General features: G+C 33.9%; 1 protein-coding gene across 3 annotated transcripts; it reads right to left on the bottom strand.

The window, feature by feature from the left end:
* Nucleotides 1-237: 237 nt before the first annotated feature.
* Nucleotides 238-27,347, bottom strand: LOC114194544 (pleiotropic drug resistance protein 1-like). 3 transcript variants are annotated; one of them, XM_028084855.1, is made up of 24 exons: nt 9,111-9,645; nt 8,341-8,461; nt 8,171-8,259; nt 7,967-8,051; nt 7,662-7,821; nt 7,493-7,569; nt 7,332-7,385; nt 7,162-7,252; nt 6,770-7,071; nt 6,401-6,682; nt 5,523-5,839; nt 5,165-5,325; nt 4,980-5,083; nt 4,720-4,876; nt 4,531-4,635; nt 4,276-4,439; nt 3,701-4,033; nt 3,293-3,583; nt 2,663-2,746; nt 2,444-2,577; nt 1,998-2,225; nt 1,580-1,751; nt 988-1,242; nt 238-495 (listed from the first exon to the last, which is right to left on the bottom strand). In XM_028084855.1, the coding sequence occupies exons 1-24, from the start codon at nt 9,413-9,415 to the stop codon at nt 238-240; spliced, it is 4,329 nt and encodes a 1,442-aa protein (XP_027940656.1). In that variant the 5' UTR covers nt 9,416-9,645. The 3 variants fall into 3 exon arrangements, 2 of the variants coding, with proteins under 2 accessions (XP_027940656.1, XP_027940655.1); XM_028084854.1 differs by lacking the exons at nt 238-495; nt 988-1,242; nt 1,580-1,751; ... (19 more) ...; nt 8,341-8,461; nt 9,111-9,645 and adding exons at nt 19,359-19,895; nt 20,128-20,382; nt 20,547-20,718; ... (19 more) ...; nt 26,460-26,580; nt 26,869-27,342; XR_003606401.1 differs by lacking the exons at nt 238-495; nt 988-1,242; nt 1,580-1,751; ... (19 more) ...; nt 8,341-8,461; nt 9,111-9,645 and adding exons at nt 19,481-19,895; nt 20,128-20,382; nt 20,547-20,718; ... (19 more) ...; nt 26,460-26,580; nt 26,869-27,347.

The following is a 27,347-nucleotide window of genomic DNA, read 5'->3' as shown; positions in this document are numbered from 1 at the left end:
TCAAAAGTTGAAAAGAAGTTAAGAAAAAAGTAGTTTCCGGATCACATAATAAGAACGTCATGTGTAAAAGTTGTTATCTGTAAAAATTAACATGCAACAACAACCATCATGTGTTGAGAGATTAATGTACATGTTTTATTTTTCAAACTAAAATATCAAAATTTGAATACAAGTGGACCAATGTACATATTCAAAGAATGTTTTGAGTGATTTGAGAGCATAAGCATTGTGATGATTTCATCTTTTTTGGAAGTTGAATACTTTGATTCCAAAGGCAAAGATGAGTGCAAACAAAAGTGAGAAACCAGCCACAACAATTGCAACCACTCCAAGAAAATCATGTTCAAACCCAAAATAGTTCTTCACAAATTCTTCAACCCTTTGGCCATTCTCAAGTGTGTGCATGTCATCTCCATATTGAGAAGCCACCAATCCATACAAGGTCCATGCAACAGGGCAAATCCAATAGTACCATTTCCACCATATGGGTATTCTCTGCATTATAGGGATGTAAGGTATTGTAAGATTGTTTAGTTTTATGACATGCAAAAACCATCTAATAACCATGTCGTTGGAGCAATGAAAATAACACGTCTTGAAAAGTCTCATATCGTCTAAGATAACTTTAAACAAATTTAAACTTTAAGATTTTATGTTGGTAGTGCTATCAGGTCTCTTATATAACAAGAGTAGTATTTTTTGTTATTTATAGTTATACTGAAGCATTAATTTTTGGTTGATTTATAGTATACTATAGTGATAACTAGGATTTTTCTAAGCTGAGAATTCAAAACATAAATTTTGTATTGGAATTCACATACAAAAATACTTCAAAGATCAGAATAAATGTGTAGTGCTGTCAAATTTTTAATAAAAAAAATTCACTTGTTCTGTTATTATAACCAATATTCCTGATGCACTAACTAGCATATACCTATTAACTATGTTGATAATATATGAAAAGTTAAAGGGAAAGGTGTAACAAACCGATAAGGGAATGATGAAGCCTGAGAAAAGGCACCATACTGCATAGAATGAGGTGGACAATATGGCAGCAATGTGTGGGTTAGGAGTTATGGCCATGGTCATCATGCCATAGAAAGTGTAGTATAAGAAACTGAAGTAGGTGTAGTAGAGGTTCCAAAACACCTTTGGTGCTGTCCATTCAAATCCCATCATGGCATATACTATGATACCATATATCAGAGCCTGAGCCAAAATGTGGGGAAGCTCTATAATAACCTGCAATTGATCATGTACAAGTCCAACTATAAAATTTCATGATGTGTGTACCACAAATTGTGTCAAGTCAGAAAGAAAACTTATAACTTTTATTGTTTTTAGGTTTTGAGTCGGAGAAGATGTCAATCCCTTATGTGTGCGTAAGGTTTTGCACTGGAAGTGATGTTAATCTCTTATGTGTGGATCGAACTCATATTTTATTAGTGTTGTGTCACCGTGGTTATTCTCCCTCCAAAGACTCATCAGTTAAGAATGTGAATGCTGAGTTAATGGTTAATTAAGACTATTATTTTGAGAGATTGTGATACCTATTTGCCTACTGGTGTAATAATAATACCTGTGAAATAGCATATGGTAAAGCTGAATACATTCCTGCAGCTCTCTCTCGGTAGAAGACTGTTCTCTCAATTGCTACTATAGGCTGCACCGAGGCACCATTCACAACCCCAATGAAGGTAACAGCAGCATACATTGAACCCATTGCATCAAAAAGATCTTGCTCCTTTCTCCTGCAAATTTTATTTCAAATGTTGAGAAATGTTTCTTTTGAAATTCATTTTCACTCTCTAGTTATCCATTTAATAGGAATAGAACGACCCTGTGAAGGTTTTTACAGTCAAAAGAATTAAAAAATACGAATCAATAAAAGTATAATAAGTTTCTGATATTATCTTTTTCAAATTCCATTCAAATCAATAGTGAACAAGCATTTGAGATGTTTAGTCATTGTGATGTGCTTTTTGTTTTCCAAATACCTTTTCAAGCCAACGTCCCAAAATATCACCCCAAACAATAAGCCTGTGGTTGTGGTAAATAGGAGTCTAACTGCAGTATATGATGTGTTCCGCCAATATGACAAATGTTGCTTCCATAGGCACGCTATGAGTTGTGCCATGAAACTCTGTGAATGCTGACTATGAAAGTATAGATCTCTTGAACCTTCACATGGTACACTAAGCTCCTGAATCAGTTGTTTGTTTCTCCTGATTAACAAATGGGAAGCATCAGAACCTATTCATCATCTTTCGGAACATTTTGCATTGACATCCTAAGCTGAGGAATATGTGACATTTGTTGGACTATGAAGCTTTAATTCAAGACATTTTAAGAAACAAAAATTATTGCTTATTTCCACCCAAATATTTGTTGTTCATACACTTGTTATCAGTGATAGTGGTGCAATGCAACTATGGAGTCTAACCTGTGTAGCTCTGAATTTTTGTACACATCTGTGAAGTCAATTTTAAGACTTGCCTCTTTGGCTGCTGATGTGACTTCCAACATCCACGTTGCTGGATTATAACCATCTTTGATCTGAGGAACTCCTGGAACAGCCTATAGTAATCATTATGTAAATATGTTAATGACATGATATGAGACAGATTATCCAACAAAGTTTACTCATTGACATGAGACTCACCTCAAAGTACTGGATCAGATGGGAAGAGTTGCTCCCAATTGGACCAGAATATATCTGCTCCCCTCCCAATTTCAGAAGTAACAACTGCAAAGGTTGATGTTGAAGTACTTAATATTATTTCGTATATGTTGTTGGATAATCTTTAATTTTGTTAGATAATATTTAGATTATGGAGTTGTTTTTATTTAGCAAAGTGATAGGGTATTTTATATTTGGTGAATTAAATTTAAGTTAGTTGTTATTTTAGTTAGTTAGAGTATCTAAGATTTAATTTGATATAGCATATTAGATAAGATAAGATTAGATTAAGATTTAGTTTGGTTTGTTAATATTTCGTTTGTAATTAGTTATATAATAGCTCATTCTCCATCAATGAAATACAAGTGAGTTACTTTGCATATTCTTTTAGTGTGTGTGAGTTTTTCCAGACATATGTAGCATGATAGGAACCTTAGAAGAATCACATCACTAAAGATAATTACTATAGTTGCTAGTCTCATATCCTGTAGACTTCACACTAGAATCTCATACTTTCGACGTATACAAACTGATTTTGTAGGGTTGAGTTAGATTTAAAATCTATTTCTCAACACATATAATGCATTTGATCATAACAGTAACACTTCTTACCTCATCAAAGGCGTCAAATATATCGATACTTGGCTGGTGGATGGTGCAGACCACAGTTCGACCTGTGTCCACAGTGTTCCTCACAGTTCTCATCACAATTGCAGCTGCTCTAGCATCAAGGCCAGAGGTTGGCTCATCCATGAAAATTATTGATGGGTTGGCCACAAGTTCAACTGCAATTGTAAGCCTCTTGCGCTGTTCAGTTGACAATCCTGTCTGCCCTGGCAATCCAACAAGTGCTTCTCTTAATGAATTAAGCTCTACAAGTTCCATAACTTCCTCAATGAACATCTGCATAAGTGAAATAAGACCTTCTGTTGTTATTGTTGAACAATTTTATGATATTTGAATCAGTTTTAAATCATGAAACTCATGCCTCTTTTGAAAAGAAAATTGTCCTAAAGCTACCTTTCTAGTTTCTTTATCAACTTCTGGAGATAAACGAAGCCATGCTGAGTATAGCAAGGACTCAAAAACTGTAACATTGGGTGAGTGGATATCAAGCTGTTCACAATATCCTGATATGCGAGCAAATGTTTCTTGCTTCTTTGGGTATCCAGATATTGTGATGCTTCCTTCAATGTAGCCACTTGTTTTCCTTCCAGATAGAACATCCAGTAGAGTAGTCTTGCCAGCACCACTTACACCCATCAGAGCTGTTAGCACCCCTGGCCTAAAAGCACCATTAATACCTTTCAGAAGTTCAAGACGATTCTCACTGATTCCTTCACTTTTCATTTCCTACAAAAAGGTTGAGTTTTAGTCCTCATACAGCTTTGCAAGTACTGGTAAAGATAGGTATGTGCTGTTACTATGCTTCTTAAGTTTTATAAAAAAGTAGAGTTTAAATCCATATACACCCTTGTAGGAACTAAAACTTAAGTTTTTTTACACGATTCTAAATGAGTGTTACCTACAAGGACTAAATGAATAATTTACCCTATTATATGTAACTAAACAGAAAAGTTAATCGAAACATGTACCTGTGGCATGTCTACAGAATATCTTATCTCGTCAAAAGCGAGGAATAGAGGTTGAAAAGGAAGAACCATGCCTCTCCTTTCACTGTCACTAGCTTTGTTCTTTTTACCAACTTCTTCAGAAAAGGACTTGGATGATGGACTTGCTTCTTTGTCCATCTTTGTATCTGTTTATCATCATATTATGTTATTTATGGCTTGAATTCCAAACTTCAAGTTACAAGCACAGAACCTATAGCTTAGAACTTAAGGACTCACCAGAAGAATTTTTTCTTGTTGGAGACTGAATGAACTCTTCAGCCATTGAAGCATTTCTCTCAAGCAACTTCTCTTGTGATAGCCCTGCTTGATCCTTTCTGAATGCTAAGCAACATACTCAATTATCAGAATGCCTTTGTGATCAGAAAAGAAGTGCAACTAAAAATCACAGCTCAAGATGGCACTTACGACTGAGATATTGCAAAGCCAGGGTGAAGAGAAAGTTGAAGAGAAAAACATAACCAATCAAAGCTCCTATTCCAATCCAATACCAATACGCTTGTGGGAAAAATCCACGAGATTTCAGTATCAGTACTCCCAATGTTTCACTGGAATTAGGACTAACCTGAAAAATATCTCAGCCAATTATCTTAAATAAATATTATTTTTCTAAGCTCATTCTTCTTCATAGGACTTCTTCACTATTAAAAACAAAGGGTATTCATTACCTTTCTCCAACTATTCCCAAGAAACTCATTCACAGCTATAGCATTTTGTCCATACATCAATGGTGAGGACCAGTAACCCCACAGAAACCATTTGTGCACATCCTCTGATGCAAAAGATAAAAGTTTTATAATAAGAAAGGTTCATTAGATTAGCCAACTTTGAGGTTACAGTGCCGTTTTCTCACCTCTGGAAATCACAAATCCTCCCAAAACTGTAACTGCAAGCAGTGCAAATGTGCCAGCAGTGTTTGCCACCACAATATCCCTTCCTAGTGCAGCCATCAACCGAAACAGTGCTGATGCCATCTGGTTAATGCAAAACACTACCAAGTACTGTTTTAGAAGCCTGCAATAAGATTTCTCATTAGATTCTAAAAGTGAGTGAGTAATAGCATAGTAGAGGAATGAGGACAAATGATTTAGGCCTTAATTGTTCATTGTTTTCAGAAACAGTTTTCTATTTTCTAAAATAATTTCCAATCGTCTTCTTTCTGAAACAAAAGTGTAAGAAGAGAATCAGACAAGTCCTTAGTTTGTTCTTGCCTGACAATATTTGGATCATAGCCAATGGCATAATAAGAGATACATTCCCAGATGGAAACCTCTACAAGGGTTAATGGTATTTTGAGGATCCATGGTGGAAGAGAATAAGCCCATGAAGGATAGAGAAGGTGGTCTCTTTGCTTGTAAAAGACAGGAAGTTTCATGATGGTCATATTCAGTTCTGATATTCCATTGAACATTGCAACAGTGACTGTGAAGAACAGAGCACCCATGTAAGTTTCTGCATCTGCCTTGGTATAGTGACTCATCTTGGTTCGGAGAAATAATGTCGTTGTCAAGATAGCTAAATAGGTAAGCTGAAAATGAAGAACAAGACATGCTTAAGGACACGTAAAACACAAATAAAAAAAGAAAAGGACACAGTGTGTTTAACCTTTTATTCATGAACAATAGGATCAAATGTGTTGCTTTTAGTCTCTTGATGTGAAATTAAAATTTTTCTTTGTCCCAACTTTTGATATGTTTTCTCCTTAAACTTAAAAGGTGAATGGATATAATCATTTTAACCCAATAATATCAACTTTCTTTTGTACGTTAAACGTTGTTCTAGATTGATATTTGAGCTGGAATATGTTAAATGGTATAAAAAAGTCAAATGCCAGTCTAGAATTCCATTTAACATGTAAAAAAAAAAGATTCACACAGTTAGGTTAGAAGTACTGTATTTATTCATTTTTAAAGTTTGAAGACAAAACTTTATCAAAGTTTGAGACAGAGACGAATTTCAGTTTTGTGTCCAAATTTTGGGATTAAAAACATATTTAATTTGAAAAAATAAATTGAACAGCATTTTTGGACTCCAAATATAGCTTAAAATCAGATTGTGTAAATGATATCAGTGATTGAATGATACTCACTTGTGTGGCTTTGAATATGTAGACAAAGGAATTTCGCTTCATAAGCAAAAATTCTCTGCTAGCACAAGCCCTCAACAGCTCTTTCTTGTTAACACCATACTTCTTTGTGGTCAATGCATTTGGATGGCACTTAGACTTGTCAAAAGGATTTTCCATTTCATCTCCAAGTTGTTTACCTATGTGAAATGACTGGAAGGCTTCAGAAAAATCCTTGACAGTGACAAAGCTATATGGTTCATCTTTATGTGCCCAATATTGCCATTGATCTTTTCTTGATGTTACCTATTGCACATGAAGAGAACAAAATTTACTCTATTTTTATAAATGCAAAGTAAATTTTTGAAAAGATTAAGTGAATCACACTCATACTTCTTGTAAGAAGTCAGCAACTCCTTTTCTTTCAGGACACTTGAAACCCATTGATTCAAAAAACTCTAGTACATTTTCTCTTGGTCCTTGGTACACAATTTGCCCATCTGTTAATAGTATTATATCATCAAATAGTTCATAAGTTTCTGGTGCTGGCTGTAATAAGCTCACAAGTGCAGTTCCATTCAGAATATGGATGGATTGCCGGATAGAGTTGACAATCTGAAAAGTTGTGGAACTGTCCAAACCAGTTGATATCTCATCCATGAACAACACCCTTATAGGTCCAACCATCATCTCCCCTAAGCATTATTCATCAAGCAATTTTATTCAATCAGCATCATTTCATAAGTTTCATTTTCTCATGTTTTTTCTTGCCAAATAGAGTCTACCTGTTGTGAGTCTCTTTTTCTGCCCTCCTGAGATACCTCTTATCATTTCATCTCCTACCATAATGTCAGCACACACTTCAAGTCCCAAAATCTGCATCATTCCATAAGAGAATATGTGAAACTTTTCTTGTTTCACTAGTCTTTTATATCTGATGAGTCTGGACTTTTACCTTAAGAATGTAGTCAATAACCACACTGTTCTGCTGCCCTTCTTGTGCTGCTGCCTGCAATGAACAACAAGTAATGAAACAATGAAGCTTCTTCAAAATTCAGTGTGCTCTCCGTTTCAAAACATAAAGATTAAGGCTTTCTTTTCTATCTTGTTTCTCACCTTCATGTATGCATCAACATCAGGATCTGGTTCAATGTTTGCTTCCTTCTCTCTTCTAAGCAGGTCAGTCAACACCTCTGTAAAGTAGTAAATTTTAAAGTTCTGATTAAGAACACTATTTTTTTTAGCTATGTTTAAAAGGTTTGTGCATTCTTTTGTTCACAATTACCATAGTTCTGTCCAATCCCTTGACATCTTGCTGAGAAAGCCAGTGTTTCTCTCACAGTCATTTCTCCAATGTGATTATCATGTTGACTTATGTAAGCTGATGTCCTTTGTGGCACAAATTCCTCAAGCCCATGTCCATTGTATGTTACTCTCCCAGAATGCTGAGGTTTCATCTCCAATGATATTAATTAATATAATTCAGGAATTACTCAACTAAAACTGTGGTTACTTACTTTATAATTAGAGAGATATAATTAATATCAAGTTATTCTTTCAAAATTTTAGTTCTAAAATTGGTTTCCTTACTTTCAAATCTTTACCAAGTCTTCCAGCCAATGCCAACAGCAATGTGGTTTTTCCAGATCCTGGTGGCCCTAAAAGCAATGCCATTCTGCAAAAAGCTCATCATCAGAACAAGAAAATATATAGCTTTTCATTTACAATGAGTTTTTTCAGCAAGGTAAAAAAATTGAAAAATAACAAAGGAGATTTTCTTGAATTCGAATTCACCTTTTAGGTTTTATGATTCCACTAACATTCTGAAGGATGTGTAATGGTTTCTTTGGACTTTTAATTATGTGAAGAGAATTTAAGAACCCCTGAACAAAAGAAAGACCGGAAAAATAAATAGATGAAAACCAGTATATGAATAAAGTAACCATGTGTGAGATTTGAATTACCTCAAGCACATTCACAAAGAAGTTGAGTACTGTAGGCAATGCTCTGCTCCCAACATAAACTTGTGCTTCAACGTTTATATGCTCAAATCGAACTTCAATTGTTGGAATTTCAAGCCCAACTCTGAGTTTAGTTTAACATAGCAAACACATCTTAATCAAATTTAGGATTTGGAGGCTTTCAACAGACAGTATGCTTCAGCTCTCAAGTTACACAACAATTTAGTTCCTCTTTTGAGGTAACTTTCTGTAGAGTTTGTGAAAATGTTTTCTGATTTTAGCTTATGTTTCACTTTTAATACAAAATTATCACCTAGTTTGCAAAAATTTACATAAGAAAATGTGAAATATGGAAAAATAGGCCTGCTTTTAGTGTTTTCTATAAAAAATGTGAATACAGAAAATAAGTAAGAAGTCTATTTAAGAAGCGAATTTTAAGTCTAACTCAGTCTTACAAAATCAGTTTGTAAGATAAAATTTGGACCCACTTAAATATATATTATAAATTGATCTTATCTTTAGTCGATGTGAGACTACTAATATATAAACTTCTCAAGTAAGTACACACTGGAAGTAAGTACACACTGGAAAAACTGTAAAATGAATCAAGTTTATATGTCATTAGTTAAAATGAGTTAATTCATTTGTTTTGTACTTCTTATGTTAAACATTTGTTGAAAATGGAACAACAAACAACATGATATGACAAGTTTGTAATGGAAAGAAATAAAAACAGACAGAAAATGTGAATGATGAATCCTGCAGAGACTCACCTGTCCATCCTTTCCCTGAGCTTCAACAAGAACCTCTCATTATCTTCTTCTGCTATCTTCACAAGTCTATCTAGAAGGCTCTTTCTCTCTGATAACTCCAATTGCTTGGTGTCAACCTCTTCTGCTTTCCCTTCCACTTGGTTGACCACACTTCTCTTGGTGCATGCCCTTGCAAGAAGTCTCTCTATTGCCACACACTTGAGAGTTTCCTCATCTTCTTCTCGTTCAGAAGTTGACAAAACCCCAATGCAATGGCTCCTCCACATGTCAAACCCTCTCACTCTCTGTGTCTCACTACCCTCCATTGATCTCACACAAAGCAACACCAGTCATACAAAACTAAACCTTACACCATGTTTGTTAGAACACAAGAGTGCCTTTTTCTCTCTTATATGAATGGCTTTTGAAGAATGAATCCATGTTTGTTGGAATTTATAGAGGGATCTCAAGAGGGGTTCACACTTGATGATTGAATGGATAAAGGAAAAGAGAGATGAAAACAAAGCATGACATCTGTAGTAGTTGCACTCTAACAGTAAAACTTCGTGACTGTCAAAGACTTTATCTGTCATTTTGTGTTTGGCAATAACACAAGCTGTTGGTGGACAAAGACACAATTTTTGTAGTAAACTATGATTATATTTTTCCACACTCAAACTCAGTTTTCTCAAACTCTTTTAGCTTTAAGAAATGTGCATGATTATCTCGTGGATAGGGTTCCCTCAGAATTTTGATGACTCTATATTGTTTCTTTTAATCACAGTTCATATTATTGTGTACTCTTGGAAGTGAGAACTCAACGATTTCAACGATGATATATTGTCTTATAGTGTTGGATATACGTGCACAGTGCCGATCAAAGATGTAATAGAATCAAATTAAATATTCATGGTTTCATTGATTTCAAACCAAATGCTAATTTCTAAGGTAAATTAGTGGGGACTTTTCTGGTTAAGACTAGTCAACGAAAATACTTGTTTACACAGAAATCTAAAGTGTTGAATATAATTATCATCATGTATAAATACACACACAAAAATACAACAAATGAAACTTCTTTGAAGATTAAATATTACAAATAATGATAACAGTTTTAACATGTCACAATTTTTTTCTTCCATTATTTATATTTATAATAAAAACTAGTATTTAGGTTAACTAAGTGAGAATAAAATTAGAAAAACTATGGGTATTAGGGATGGCAAAAATATCTGCGCTCGTGTTCGCGGCGGATAGTTACTATCCGTGGGTATTTATTATCCGCGGATAGCGGGTATTTTAATACCCGCTTATAAACGGGTCGGGTACGGGTATCATATTATCCGTACCCGCGGGTACCCACTACGCAAAAAATTAAAATTAAAATTTAATTTATATTTTATTAAGTTAAATTTAACTAAAATTAAAATTAACAGTATATTTTATTATGTCAAATTTAATAATAATTATAATTTAATTTAATTTAAATTTTATTTTTATAATTTTATATTAAAAAGTTTATAAAATATATAATTTTTTAAATATTTGCGGGTATCGGGTATCCACGGGTACCCGCGAGTTTTAAAAATATTCGTGAGTACTTTTTAAACGGATACCCAACGAGTAAACAAACGGGTAGCGGACGGATTTTTTTTTTACAGGTCGAGTTGCGGGTAGGCACTATCCGTACCCAACCCGACCCGTTGCCATCCCTAATGAGTGGAATGTGAAGAAAAAAAAATAGCGTAGATAAATGTTAATAAATAATTTTTAACTCTCAAATAATTTATTGTAATAAATCATATAATATAGATAATAGAGCATTTTTTTATTGTTTTTAAATTAATAGATGATAAAAATTTATTAAAAAATATATAATATTTGATTTTTTAAAGATGAATGAATATAATCTTTATGATAAAACTACAAAAACTATATGGATTTTTTTTAAAAGTAAAACTAGGTTATTGTTTTCAGAACAATCTGAATAAAATAATTTATTAATAAATAAATACAAACTAAATATAACTATTTAGATTTCAAAATATAAAACACTTTTATAATATTATTAAATTACAATATATATATATATATATATATATATATATATATATATATGTACATGTATATATCAAAATATAAAATATAAAAAAATCAGAGTGCATAAGTAATCTCTCTGAGTTTTGTCAGCTTCCTTTTGTTTTTGTTTTTATTAAATTAGATATGATTATGTTTTTAAGTATTTTGTGACATTTTTCTGTGTTGAATAAAAGTTTAAGTAACTATATCAAGTGTGTTACTCATCCACATGTAATATATTATAGAAATCCAAATCCAAATCCATTTCTTTTACGACAATAATACTAGTACATTTTAAAGAAATTAAAGTTAAAATCAATTCATTCATAAAGATTCTAAACATTTTAATTTTATATATGAAATATAATTATATATAGTTATGTTTGGAGGACAGGCCGAAGAATTTCATGCATATGCAAAAATTCTAGGAAGAAGAAAATTCAATTCATTTAGTGAATGAACTTTAGTGAAAAATGAAAGTTATGACGAAATATAACTTTATGTTTGATGTTAATATAATTTTATTTGTAATATTGATATGAGTTTATTAAAAATAGAATACAAATCTTTTGAATTTTATAACAAATGGAAATGTATTCTCAATAAATAACTTAGGACTTTGTTTATCATGAAATAAATATTGTTAACCAAGTTTGAGATCTTGTGAAAAGGGAAGTCATAAGTTTTGAAATTAAATTTTATGCTTGGTTAAATAAATTCTCTCTAAATTTTTAAGAAAACTTTTGATAATCCTTATTGTTAATTTAAAAGTGCAATTTTTTTATCAACTGATTGTTATATTTTATATAATAAAATTATATAAAATTATTATTCTCTATATAATAATTATTATTATTATGGATTAGCATTAATAATAAATTAAGTTATTCGTTAATATTAATTATTATATGGGTAATATATATATATATATATATATATATATATATATATATATATAAATTTTGGGTATTCTGATAAACGATCTGTGATGGGGTTGGATTGTTTAATAAACGGTCTGTGATGGGCTTGAATAATCAGATACATTTTGAGAGGTCCCTGGTCTCTGCTGAGGGGATATAAAACTGATACCCATTAGTCAGTTTCTATGTAACAACGTAAAATACTTTTACGTTTGAAAATATCCATCAGAAAGAGAACAGTAACATCTCATACTACGTGCTTCCATGGATCCTTCATTAGTTCCAGGTACACAATTTTTAACTCATACTTGAATATATTGTATTATTGTATCTTATGCATATATTATTTCTATCAATTGGTATCAGAGCCTATTAAGATACAAAATATAATTATTCATTATTCTTTTGGAAAGTGTATCATGATATTGGAAATTTAATAGAGGGGATTAGTTACTGTTTAAAACCCTAATTATGTTCAAAATCCTAATTAAAGAAACCCCAATATTGATAAGCTTCTCTCTCGGCAAACCCAATTTTATGGGTTTTATGTTTGCACAATGCAAACCTAATTGTTCTTGAAAATCCTAATTGGTAGCCATGTCTGTAAGGATCACGATGTTGCATCGGAGGTCAGTTTTGTTTGTGCGCGGTGGCCATTTTTTGTTCACTGCATCGATGTAGTTTTTTTCGCACTGCATCGGCACTGTTCACTGCATCGGCACTGTTCACTGCATCGGTGGTCATCTGTTCATCGCACTGTTCACTGCATCGGCAGTTTTGATGGCATTTTTTTCGCACCTCAATGGCCACTGTGCGTCGGTTACGTTTTGAATTTTTCAAAACATAATGGCCACGTGCACTGTGGCTAACAAATTGCAGCGACACCTTAAAAAATTAAATTAAATAAATAATAATAAAATTAAATTAATAATAATAAAATAAATAAATAAATAAAAATTAAATTAATAATAATAACGATTATTATTATTATTATTATTATTATTATTGTTATTTCATGCATTATATAATTTATTATATTTTTGTTAAGCATGATATAATTTTATATAATTGTTAACTCACCTATCGTGGGTACACTTGTATGAAATTTTATGGAAATGATATAATTTAAATATTTTTTTAAATTAATTTGATATTACATTAATATTAATTATACTCTATCGGTATTTTATTATTAATGTATTTTATTTTTTCTTGATACAATTTATTATTAATGTATTTTATGTGAATTATTTGTCTTGTACCCTATCGGTATTAGATTTCTTTTGGCATGAGATGTTCATTGTATTTTATTATATTTTATATTTTGTTTTATTTCTTATTTATTATGATTCGGGACCCTTAGGCGGGATCATAGTGAATGAGAAATAATTTGATATCATAGGCATATTTTGCTGTGTATTCAGAAACATTTATTTTGTTTATTTACACAATAAGTGTGTATTAAATGTTTCTTTGTTATTTTGATACCAGCTTCTTTGCCTATGCCATTGACTTCGGTCAAAACTTTAAATGGGACAAATTTTGAGGACTGGAAAGAATCTTTAGATTTGTATTTAGCAATTACCAACATGGATTTTTCCTTGAGAGAAGCAGAACCTTCAGCTCTTACGCCTGAATCCACTATAGTCCAGAGAGCTTCTCGTGAAAAATGGGAACACTCGAACAGGGTGTGCCTAATGGTGATGAGATATACCATGGAGAAGTCTATTCGACAGAGCATTCCGGATAATGACAATGCTAAGGATTTTATGAGATCAGTTGGTGAGAAGTTTAAGACTTTTGATAAAGCTCAAAAGGGTCAATATCTGTCACTTCTTGAGAAGACCAAATATGATGGTGTCAGTGGTGTTCGTGAGCATATGATGAAGCTTGTGCACTATTATAACAAACTCAAATCTCTAAAGGTAGATCTTGGTGATAGTTACTTGGTTTGGCAAGTTATGGAATCTCTTCCTTCTCAGTTTGATGTGTTGAAGACTTCTTACAACACTCAAAAGGAGGAATGGACAATTGATGAAATGATAGCTATTATTTCTCAAGAGGAAGCATCGATTAAAAAGACCAAGTCTCATAGTGTGCAGTTTACAGCTACTAATTCAAGCACTAAACCTGTGAAAAAGGGCTTTAAAGGTAAATCTCGTCCTGAAAAAGGGAACACAGGGAAAGCACCAGCGGTTTTGGAGCCTAAGAAGAAGTACTTCAAGGGGAATTGTGCCTATTGTAAGAAATTTGGACACAAGATAGCTGATTGTTATATTCTTAAGAAGAAGAATGCTGATAAGGAAGGTATACTCCTATATGCTCTAGCTTGTTTTGAATCTAATGTTATTGATGTTCCTCCCAATTCTTGGTGGTTAGACTCGGGTGCTACTATTCATGTTGTGAATTATTTACAGGGGTTCACAAGTCTGAGAAAACCAAGTGATGTCGAGTCCAAGATTATCATGGGAGATGGAGCTAGAGCACTAGTTGAAGACATAGGAGTAGTTTCTTTAAATTTACCTTCTGGACATGTTTTGTTATTAAAAGACGTTGTTTATGTACCTTCTATGAGAAGAAATTTGATTTCAGTTTCAATTTTGGACAAATGTGGCTACACTTTTGAATTTGGCAATGGTAAACTCGTTGTTTATTTCAATTCAATTATTGTTGGCTCAGGAGTTCTATATGATGGACTTTACATGCTGAATCTGAATGATATGTCTGTTAATTCTGTTATTGGACATAAGCGTAGTAGAGTTGATGAAAATTCCTCTATGCTGTGGCATAGACGTCTGGGACATATTTCTAGACCTCGGATTGAGAGGTTGATTAAAGAGGGTATTTTGCATGATTTGGATTTTTCTGATTTTGATACTTGTGTTGATTGTGTTAAGGGCAAGCTTACCGCAAAAGTAAGAAATACAGGAGCAAACAGGAGTGATAATGTGTTGGAGCTCATTCATACTGATATATGTGGACCTATCACACCCACTTCCATGGGCGGATATAGGTATTTTATTACATTTATAGACGATTATTCCCGTTTTGGCTGGATGGATCTCCTACAGGAAAAATCAAGTTCCTTGGATGCTTTTAAGTCTTTTAAAGCTGCTATTGAGTTGAAAACAGGAAAGAAGATAAAATGTGTAAGGTCTGACAGAGGTGGAGAGTATTATGGCAGATATGATGAGACTGGAAGAAATCCTGGACCTTTCGCTAGATTTCTTGATGAATGTGGTATTGAAGCTCAGTATACTATGCCTGGTACTCCTCAGCAAAATGGAGTTGCAGAAAGGAGGAATCGCACTCTTTTAGAGATGGTGAGATGTATGTTGAGTCATTCCTCCTTACCGGATTTCCTTTGGGGAGATGCTTTAAGGACTGCTGTGTATATTCTTAATAAAGTACCTAGCAAGTCTGTTTCAAAGACTCCTTATGAACTCATGTCTGGGAAGAAGCCAAGTTTGAGACATTTCCATGTGTGGGGCTGTAAGGCAGAGGTGAGGCCTTATAATCCTCAGTTAAAAAAACTTGATCTCAAGACTGTCAGTGGATTCTTTATTGGTTATTGTGTGGGTTCTCGTGGTAGCAGGTTTTATTGTCCTTCTCACTCTATGCGGGTTATTGAGTCTGACCGTGCGGTATTCTTTGAGGATAACTTGGACAGTGGGAGCAATACACCACGACCAGTCACTTTTAGAGAAGACCGTGTTGTTATTCCCGTGCCATCCATTTATCTTCCTGCAGATAATGTCATTCCAGTTGTCCGTGATGAAAATGAATTTGTTCCAGATCTTGTGGATGCCACAACACCTGTAGTAGATGAACAAGTTCGTGATGATGTTGTTGAAGAAATTTCTTTGAGGAGATCTCAAAGAGTACGCAGGTCTTCTATATCTGATGATTATCTAGTGTATCTTCAAGAGCATGAATATGATCTAAATAATGTTGATGATCCTACTACTTTTGAAGAGGCTATCTCTAGTTCTCATGGTGATGATTGGTTAAATGCTATGCATGATGAGTTAGCTTCTATGGCCCATAATGATGTTTGGGATCTTGTGGATTTGCCACTAGGTTGTAAACCAGTTGGGTGTAAATGGGTCTTCAAGACTAAGCGTAGTCCAGATGGAAAAGTTGAAAGGTATAAAGCCAGACTTGTAGCAAAAGGCTATAGTCAGAGGGATGGCATTGATTATAAGGAGACTTTCTCACCGGTCTCTACTAAGGATGCTTTTCGTGTTGTTATGGCTTTAGTAGCTCATTTTGATTTGGAGCTTCATCAAATGGATGTAAAAACAGCTTTTTTGAATGGAGATTTATTTGAAGAAGTGTATATGGTTCAACCTGATGGTTTTGCTAAAAAAGGTAAGGAGCATTTGGTTTGCAGGTTGAAGAAGTCTATTTATGGACTAAGACAAGCTTCTAGGCAATGGTATTTGAAATTTGATCAGGTGGTCACTTCTTTTGGCTTCAAGGAAAATGCCTCAGATCAATGCATTTACTTGAAGAAAAATGGGAGCCATTTCATCATTCTTGTTTTATATGTTGATGATATTCTTCTTGCTAGTAGTAGTGTTGAACTTTTGATTGAGACAAAATTGATACTAAATAGCCACTTTGATATGAAAGACCTTGGTGATGCTTCTGTTGTTCTGGGCATTCAGATCTCTCGTGACAGGTCACGTGGCATTCTTGGTTTGTCTCAAAGAGGATACATAGATAAAGTCCTCAAGAGGTTTAACATGCATTCTTGCTCCTCATGTGCAGCACCTGTTCAAAAGGGTGACAAACTCTCCAAATCTCAGTGTCCTCAAAATGATAATGACAAAGTTGAAATGAAAAAAATCCCATATGCTTCCGCTGTTGGTAGTTTAATGTATGCTCAAGTTTGTACTCGTCCCGATATTGCTTTTGCTGTTAATGCTTTAGGGAGATACTTGAGTGATCCAGGTTTGGATCATTGGAAAGCTGTTAAAAAGGTCTTTAGATATTTGCAGGGAACTAAGGATCATATGTTGACCTTTAAGAAGTCTGATCAACTTCAGGTCATTGGTTATTCTGATTCTGATTTTGCTGGTTGCCCTGACGACCGAAAGTCTACTTCTGGCTTTATTTTTATGATGGCAGGAGGAGCCATTTCTTGGAAGAGTGTTAAACAAACTCTTACAGCTACTTCCACTATGGAGGCAGAGTATGTTGCTTGTTATGAAGCTACTTGTCAAGCTGTGTGGCTTAAAAATTTGATTTCTGGCTTTCAAATTGTTGAAAGTATTTCTAGGCCACTTGTGATATATTGTGACAACACTGCTGTCGTCCATTTATCTCAAAACAATAGAAGTTCTACTCGCTCAAAGCATTTTGATATAAAATTTCTGTTTGTTAGAGAGAAAGTTTTGGATTATCAAACTCGGATTGAGCATACTGCTACAGAAAATATGTTAGCAGACCCACTAACTAAAGGCTTATCTGTTGGAGTTTTTCAAAATCATGTAACTCATATGGGTGTGGTTAAGTCTTTTGATGTATTGGGTTAGTGGGAGTCTGAGATTTACACTCTAAATTATTATGATTTTCATGAGATGTAAATTTGTCAATGACGTCAGTTTCGTTACATCTTTTCTCTTTCTACATAGAGATATTATGAACCATTTTGGGATCACATATTTATTATGTTTGTTTTTATTCTATATATTATCCATTATTTAAGAAATCTAAGCATATGGTAAGTATCCCTATCGGATATTATCTTTGTGATTTATGTTTATATTTCTTAATTGGTATTTGTACTTATGTTGCAATTGATATAATTAATTTATTTATTAATGTTATCCAAGTGGGAGAATGTTATATTTTATATAATAAAATTATATAAAATTATTATTCTCTATATAATTATTATTATTATTATGGATTAGCATTAATAATAAATTAAGTTATTCGTTAATATTAATTATTATATGGGTAATATATATATATATATATATATATATATATATATATATATATATATATATATATATAAAAATTTTGGGTATTCTGATAAACGATCTGTGATGGGGTTGGATTGTTTAATAAACGGTCTGTGATGGGCTTGAATAATCAGATACATTTTGAGAGGTCCTTGGTCTCTGCTGAGGGGATATAAAACTGATACCCATTAGTCAGTTTTTATGTAACAACGTAAAATACTTTTACGTTTGAAAATATCCATCAGAAAGAGAACAGTAACATCTCATACTACGTGCTTCCATGGATCCTTCATTAGTTCCAGGTACACAATTTTTAACTCATACTTGAATATATTATATTATTGTATCTTATGCATATATTATTTCTATCACTGATATCATTTTTTTAGTCTTCTAGTCTCCTTTCACTTTTTCTATTATTTTTTTCATGAAAGTTGGAAACAATCAATGCTAGAATTTAAATATAATTGGTTAAACTTCTTAATCATGTAGTCATCTCCAATATCCTCTCATAATTTTGTTTCATAACTTTGTTTTGTTTTTGTTTTTTTTTTCTCAAACCACCTCAACTTGTTATATCTCCTCAGTAATATTTTTCAAACCTAATTTTCTTATCAACATTTTTCAAACCTTCAAGGATAGAGTAGGTGATATATTGATTAAATTGTTGAATGAATTTTGGTTTGACAAGACTGTAAATAACATTTGTTTGTGTTGAATTTCCAACATAAAAACATGTTTTAGGATAACGTGAAAGAATTTAATCATGGAGAGGTGTTTTAAGAATCTATCTACGAAAATAATAAAATTCAATGACAGAAAGAATTACAAACACTTAAGGTTCTATTTTTAAAAGTGGTGAAAATTATGATTTCTTATTTAAACAACTGATACTTCAAAAGTGGTAAATATTACATTGTTAAATTTAATAATTTTAATTAAAAAATATCTATTTCTAATTATCTTGTTATCATGAATATTTTAAGATTAATACCATTACAAGGTTAAATTTATTCATATTTAAATCTATTATGCATAACTTAATTTTCTTATATTTAAATTCAACTATATTACATGAAATGAAAAGTTTGTGGCAAAAGGTAATATTGGGTGTATCGATTCCCACTTTCCTTTTCAACAAAACCCAACATAAAATAAAGTTAGGTTAATTAGGAGTCCATTTGGAGTAAAATATTGGAGTTTGAGCAATCTTTCAGTGTTCTTCAAAATCTAAATATATAAAAGAAGTTATTAAGACAAGAATACTATTTTAAACTATAACTTAGAAAGTGACATGTCATAAAAATTTAAATTAAATGCTTGCATGTCAATATTCATGACATATGATACAATAATGGTTCTTTGAGAGCAATATATTAAATTACAAGATGATGACAAAAATTAATGACAACTCATAAAATCAAGTAATACTATTAATTTAGGGCCAATTCTAGAGGTAAAGATGATCTAGGATTTTGACAAATGTATATAAACACCATTTTTTTTACTAGCTAAAATGTTCATAAAAATTGGGTATAGTTGTATGATCTAGAGTGAGAAGCATTGTGATGATTTCATCTTTTTTGGAAGTTGAACACTTTGATTCCAAAGGCAAAGATGAGTGCAAACAAAAGTGAGAAACCAGCCACAACAATTGCCACCACTCCAAGAAAATCATGTTCAAACCCAAAATAGTTCTTCACAAATTCTTCAACCCTTTGGCCATTCTCAAGCTTGTGCATGTCATCTCCATATTGAGAAGCCACCAATCCATTCAAGGTCCATGCAACAGGGCAAATCCAATAGTACCATTTCCACCATATTGGTATTCTCTGAAATTGTTACAGTAAAAAAGAGTGTTTGTTATGGCATTGGGTTGTGTATACCAGTAGAATTGCTTGTAAATATGCTTCAAACTCTTACTTTAAATTCACAACTTCTATGCTTACAGGGTGTTTGATAAAAGAAAGCAAACCCAAGTAACCATTAGGAAGTGGCATTTTGTTTTAGAGTGAGCAGTGACATATAAGAAAAAAAAAATTTAAACAAGGTTGTGTGACTCACAGATAAGGGAATGACGAAGCCTGAGAAAAGACTCCATATTGCAAAGAATGCACTGGACAATATGGCAGCAACATGTGCATTGGGGGTGATGGCCATGGTCATCATACCATATAAGGTGAAGTATAAGAAAGTGAAGAACATGAAGAAAAGAAACCACAAGAACTTTGATGTGGTCCAATCGAATCCCATCATGGCATACACTATAATCCCATACATCAGGGTCTGAACCAAGATGTGAGGAAGTTCAATAATAACCTGCAAATACAAAACAATTATTAGAGTTCAACTTTTACAGTTCAATGATCTATTAGCTTTTGTTGTTGCTTTGCAGTTTGAAGTATGACAGATATGTATGCATCAAAAAACTCAAAATTTTAATCAACAGTGTGTGGAGTAGAAAAAGTGTGTTACTACTTTACCTGTGCAATTGCATATGGCAAAGCTGAATACATTCCGGCAGCTCTCTCTCTGTAAAAAACTGTTCTCTCTACAGCTATTATAGGCTGCACTGAGGTAGCATTTTGTACTCCAATGAAGGTAACTGCAGCATACATTGAGCCCATAGCATTGAAAAGATCTTGCTCTTTTCTCCTGTGATTTTCATTATTATGCAGTTATTAATAACCATCTAGGTGATAGATAATATTTGTTTTGAATTTCATTTTCACATCACTTTGTTTATATTATCTCCATGCATTGTTTGCTTTTTCACATACCTTTTCAGGCCAATGTCCCAAAATATGATCCCAAATAACAATGCTATTAGTATTGTGAATAGGAGTCTAACTGCAGTATATGATGTATTCCTCCAGTATGATAAATGTTGTTTCCATAGACAAGCTTTACATTGGGCTACCAAAGTCTGTGAATACTGACTATCAAAGTGTAGATCTTTTGAACCTTGAGGTGGTATACTAAGCTCTTGGACCAATTCTTTGTTTCTCCTATACAATTAGAAGCATCAGTAAGTGATTGATCAAAATCTTGATAAACAACCACATTAAAATCATCAACAATTGAGTCCATTTACTTTGAGAACACACTTGTGTTCACTTTCCAAACAGATGTTTGGAAAGGGGAACCACACAAAAGAATGATAGTAATGTATATAAAATTGAAAAGAGAAGGTTGAAACAGATAGTGAGAGTTAGAAACACAAAAAGGAAAAGTGAAAAGAAACCAAACAGCTACTGATTCTAATATGTGAGTGTTGGAAGTCTAACCGATATAGTTCTGAGTTTCTGTACACATTGGTGAAGTTGACCTTAAGACTTGCTTCTGTTCCTGCTGATGTTACTTCCAACATCCAGGTTGCAGGGTTATAACCATCCTTGATCTTAGGAACTCCTTCAATAGCCTATATCAATCATGCACTATAGTGAATATGCTATATTTATAATGCTAAAGAAGCAACTTATGTTTATATGTGTGTTGTGTGTTGAATCTCATTTACACCAGATATTCACCTCAAAGTACTGAATCAGATGGGAACAGTGGCGGCCTAATGGACCAGCATATATTTGCTCTCCTCCCAATTTCAAGAGTAGCAGCTGAAAAAGTGGAGATGGAAATACTTTATTCTTTGAAACACAGTTTCCAAAAGGGTGGCTTACACTGAATTTTACCTCAATGTGAAGACTAGTTAGTACTTACCTCATCAAATGCATCAAATATATCAATACTTGGCTGGTGGATGGTGCAAACCACAGTTCGTCCTGTGTTCACAGTGTTCCTCACAGTTCTCATTACAATTGCAGCTGCTCTAGCATCAAGACCTGAGGTTGGCTCATCCATGAAAATTATTGATGGGTTGGCTACAAGTTCAACTGCAATTGTAAGCCTCTTGCGCTGCTCAGTTGAAAGACCAGTCTCTCCTGGTAAGCCAACAAGTGCTCCTCTTATTGAGTTAAGCTCAACTAGCTCCATGACTTCCTCCAAGAACATCTACAACTCAGTGAATGCAGTTCAATTTTACAAGATGTTATGTCTTTATGCATGATGTGATGACAACAAGTGTACTAAATCGTTGCAAGTAATAAGATATGGAAGAGAGACGGTCAATATTGAGGAAACTTCTTCATAAACACTTCTACAAGAGAAAAGTACGAAGAAAAACCAATATTAGTTTCACCTTCTGTTAAAACTAGATTATAACTTCTACAAATCAATTTATACATGAATTGATACGTAGAAGTTATAAGCTAATTATAGCATACCGAAACTAATTTTAGTTTATGGATGATTTTTCTTTCTTCTTTTCTTTGTACTTAGAGAAGTTTTCATGAGAGAACCTGATCATTCTTCCAGGACTTAAGTGATGAGTTTCCTGTTTCAATTTAGACAGAAGAAAGTTCTACCTTTCTAGTTGCGCGATCAACTTCACCAGGTAAACGAAGCCAGGCCGAATATAGCAAAGATTCATAAACTGTAACATTGGGTGAGTGAATATCAAATTGTTCACAGTATCCTGAGATTCTTGCAAATGTTTCTTGCCTCTTTATGTATCCAGATATTGTGATGTTCCCTTCAATATATCCACCAGTTTTCCTTCCAGCTAGAACATCCATCAAAGTAGTCTTACCAGCACCACTTACGCCCATCAGAGCTGTTAGTACTCCTGGCCTAAAGACACCACTAACACCCTTCAAAAGTTCTAGACGTTCCTCAAAAACTCCTTGGTGTTTCATTTCCTACAATCAATACAACAGTTCTAATTATTTTTCCACAAATATCAGACAAAGTTTAGTGCTATAGCAATTTCCTTGTCCACTTGGAGCAAAAAAAGTTGAAGTAGGCTCTAAAATATAAATGGGAAGATTTCACTTGAAAATAAAGTACCTGTGGCATGTCTATAGAATACTTGATCTCATCAAAAGTGAGGGATAAAGGTTGAAAAGGAAGAACCATACCCCTCCTTCCACTTCTGTTAGTCTTGTCATCACTAACTCTTCCAGAAAATGACCTCGATGACATACTTGCTTCATCTACCATCTTTATTTCTGACTTGTCATCACATTCAATAGGTTATGGCCTCAATACACCAAAGCACAAGCTGAAAATGGAGAAACTGTAACTTGTGCTCAAGGACTCACCAGAGGAGCTCTTTTCATTCGTTAATTGAATTAACTCTTCACTTGTTGAAGCATTTCTCTCCAGCAATGTCTCTTGGGATAGCCCTGCTTGATCCTTTCCAAATGCTGCAGAAGAAACATGTTCAATGAGAACAAATTAAGTCTGTGGTTATATAAAATGATCCAAGTAAATTTCTCAGTTAAAAGATGCATGAAGATGGGACTTACGACTCAGATATTGCAAAGCCAAGGTGAACAGAAAATTAAACAGAAATACATAACCAATTAATGCTCCTACTCCAATCCAGTACCAATAAGCTTCTGGAAAAAGTCCACGAGTTTTCAGTATCAAAACTCCTAATGTTTCGTTGGAATTTGGAGCAACCTACGGCATCAACAAATCATCTCATAAATATATATATCTAACTTTCCAAGGCTCATTGTTTCTCATGAAACATGTTAACCATTGCAAACAAAGAGTGTTACCTTTTTCCAACTATGACCAAGAAACTCATTCACAGCTATGGCATTCTGTCCATACATCAGAGGTGAGGACCAGTAACCCCACACAAACCATTTGTGCACATCCTCTGGTACAAAGAACAAATTTATCATAAAAAGGTTTCATTACATAAACCAAATTTCAAGTTACCATTTTTCTTACCTCGCGAGATCACAAATCCTCCCAAAACCAGAACTACAAGTAACGCAAACCCTCCAACAGTGTTTGCAACTATAACATCCCTTCCTAATGCAGCCATCAACCGAAACATCGAAGATGCCATCAGATTAATGCACAGAAGTATCAAGTACTGCTTCAAAAGCCTGCCAGTAGAACTTCTCATTAGATTCCAAAATGAATAACCAGAAGCTTAATTGATGATGTTGTGGCTTCTTGCCTTAAAAAATTTGGATCAAAGCCAATGGCATAGTAAGAGATTCCTTCCCAAATAGCTACTTCTATAAGGGTTATAGGTATTTTGAGAATCCATGGTGGAATAGAATAAGCCCATGCAGGATAGAAAAGAAGGTCCCTTTGCTTGTAAAAGACAGGAAGTTTCATAATGGCCATATTTAGCTCTGATATTCCATTGAACATTGCTACCGTGACTGCGAAGAAAAGAGCACCCATGTAAGTTCCTCCATCCTCCACAGTCTCGTGATGCATCTTAGTTCGTAGAAATAATGTTGTTGTCATGACAGCTAAATAGACAAGCTGAAAACAAAGGATCAACACATGAATAAGGATCCAAAAGAAAAAGACAAGAAGAAAAGGAGACACAAAATTTTAGTTTCAAATCAGATAATATGAACAGAGTTAGTGACTGAATGTTTCTCACTTGTGTGACTTTGAATATGTAGACAAACGAATTTCTCTTCATAAGCAAAAATTCTCTGCTAGCACAAGCCCTCAGCAGCTCCTTCTTGTTAACACCATACTTCTTTGTGGTCAATGCATTTGGATGGCATTTAGACTTGTCAAATGGAGTGGCTAGTTCCTCTCCTAGTTTTTGACCTATGTGAAATAATTGGAAAGATTCAGCGAAATCCTTGACAGTGACAAAGCTGTAAGGTTCATCTTTACGTGCCCAATATTGCCACTGATCCTTTTTTGATGTAACCTGTTGCACCCCCACAAGAACAAAATTAACCTTCATTCCATAAAATACGAACAAGAAAATTTTAAAACGTACACCAAGTGAATCACACTCATACTTCTTGTAGGAAGTCAGCAACTCCTTTTCTTTCAGGACACTTGAAACCCATAGATTCAAAAAACTCGAGTACATTTTCTCTTGGTCCTTGATACACAATTTGCCCATCTGTTAACAGTATTATATCGTCAAATAGTCCATAAGTTTCTGGTGCTGGCTGTAGCAGAGAAACAAGTGCAGTTCCATTCAGAATATGGATAGATTGTTGGATGGAGTTCACTATCTGAAAAGTTGTGGAACTGTCCAAACCAGTTGATATCTCATCCATGAACAACACCTTTATAGGTCCAACCAGCATCTCCCCTTCATTATTACGCAGAAACTTTTAGTAATCAAGCACTTTATAGGTTCCCAATTCTTGATTTAAGTTATTTTTCATGCTGTTATTGATAAACAGAAACTACCTGTTGTGACTCTCTTTTTCTGCCCTCCTGAGATACCTCTAATCATTCCATCTCCTACTATAATGTCGGCACACACTTCAAGTCCCAAAATCTACACCATTTAAAAAGGGAAAACATGAAAAATATTATGCTGTTTCTTCAGAAACCATCAATATTTTCTTTATCTGATGAATCTGAACTCTTACCTTAAGAATGTAATCAGTGACTACCCTCGTTCTCTGTCTTCCTAGTGCTGCAGCCTACACAATATGATCCTATGAGTTCAGAATTTCAAACAAAGTTCTTTGTCAAACCTTTTTTTTTATTTTCTCACCTTCATATAGGCATCAATATCAGGATCTGGTTTAATCTTTGCTTGTTTCTCTCTTCTTAGTAGCTCAGCCAACATTTCTGTAACGAAGTTAAATTCAAAACTCTGATTTTGAGAATTTAAGATTGTTGAGATGATATTCGGTTAAAAGGTATTTTGTATTGCTTTTTTTAACTATGATTTTATTCCTGAAAATGAAGCAACAAACCATAATTCTGTCCAACCCCTTGACATCTAGCTGAGAAAGCCAGTGTTTCTCTCACAGTCATTTCTCCAATGTGGTTATCATGTTGACTTATATATGCTGATGTCCTTTGTGGCACAAACTCTTCAAGCTCATATCCGTTGTATGTGACTCTCCCATAATGCTGAGGTTCCATCACCAATTATATCAGTCACTCAAATGCAAGCTATAGTAGTAATAATTATTGAATTAGGGGAGTTATTCTCTCATAGTTATCATAATTAAAGTTTGTTTTCTTACTTTCAAATCTTTACCAAGTTTTCCAGCCAATGCCAATAGCAAAGTGGTCTTTCCAGAACCTGGTGGTCCCAAAAGCAATGTCATTCTGCAAAAGGTGATAATTTAGTAAAATCAATACATAATCATACAATGAAAAAAAAAAAAACAGTAAGTGTTGAGTTCACCTTCGAGGCTTTATGATTCCACTGACATTCTGAAGTATATGTAACGGTTTCTTTGGACTTGGAATTATGTGAAGACAATGTAAGAATCCCTTGGCAAAAGGAAGAGGTGGTTTCATAATTAAACGACCAGAGATAAACCAAGAAAAAAAACACTACAGAAACAGCATGTGTTATATCGAAATACCTCAATTACATTAGCGAAGAAGTTCAGCATTGAAGGCAAGGATCGTCCTCCAACATAAACCTGTGCTTCCACATTAACATGCTCAAATCTAACTTCTATTGTCGGAATATCAAGCCCAACTCTGCATATTCAGTCCAACAGATCAATCACAAGCATCTCAAATCTCAATATAGTCTCAAATCCACCGAGAATCAAGGCTTTAAATTGCAGTTACTGACACAGTTTTGTAGCAATCCTTGATACTAAAGGAAAGTTGCATACAACACCGTGACCCTTTTGAGATATTTTCAGAAAGAAACTATGCTTCAATAGGCCATGTTTTCATTTTCAAAAGGGTAAACAAATCAGCTTTTGTTTGAATGCATGCTGCAAAAAAAGTGGTGCTTTCATTCAAAAACAAAACTCTAACCTGTCCATTCTCTCTCTGAGTTTCAGCAAGAACCTTTCATTGTCCTCTTCTGCTATCTTCACAAGCCTCTCCACAATGATCTTCCTCTCTGTGAGGCCTAGTTGTTTGATGTCAACCTCTCTCCCTTTACCATCTTCATTGTTGAGAATACTTCTCTGAATGCGAAGATACGTGGGGAGTCTCTCTATTGCTGCCCATTTGAGAGCTTCTTCATCATCTTCACGTTCAGAAGTTGAGAAAACATCCATGCTGTTATTCCTCCATATCTTAGAACCACTGCTTCTTGCACTGTCAACTCTGGATATGCCACTTCCCTCCATTGATCTCACACAAACCAGAACTTAGCTTTCACTGATACCAAACCTTCAGCATCTTCTTCTTCTTCAATCTCATGTCACAAGATGATGTTTGTTCCTCTCTCTGAACAATGTATTTGCCTTGGTATTTAGTTATTTATGCAGCACTATCACTTCACTATA

The sequence above is a fragment of the Vigna unguiculata genome, chromosome 8 (genome assembly GCF_004118075.2).
Source record: "Vigna unguiculata cultivar IT97K-499-35 chromosome 8, ASM411807v1, whole genome shotgun sequence".
NCBI lineage: Eukaryota > Viridiplantae > Streptophyta > Magnoliopsida > Fabales > Fabaceae > Vigna > Vigna unguiculata.
Note: the sequence above shows the minus strand (reverse complement) of the source record. Positions and strands in the feature narration are given on the sequence as shown.

Coding starts and splice junctions, on each gene's coding strand:
- LOC114194544 (XM_028084854.1), bottom strand. CDS start 27,188: ATGGAGGGAAGTGGCATATCCAGAGTTGACAGTGCAAGAAGCAGTGGT. Junction 21,072..21,350: donor AGAAACTCAGAACTATATCG/GTTAGACTTCCA, acceptor CTAATTGTATAG/GAGAAACAAAGAATTGGTCC. Junction 20,719..20,843: donor TGGGACATTGGCCTGAAAAG/GTATGTGAAAAA, acceptor TGAAAATCACAG/GAGAAAAGAGCAAGATCTTT.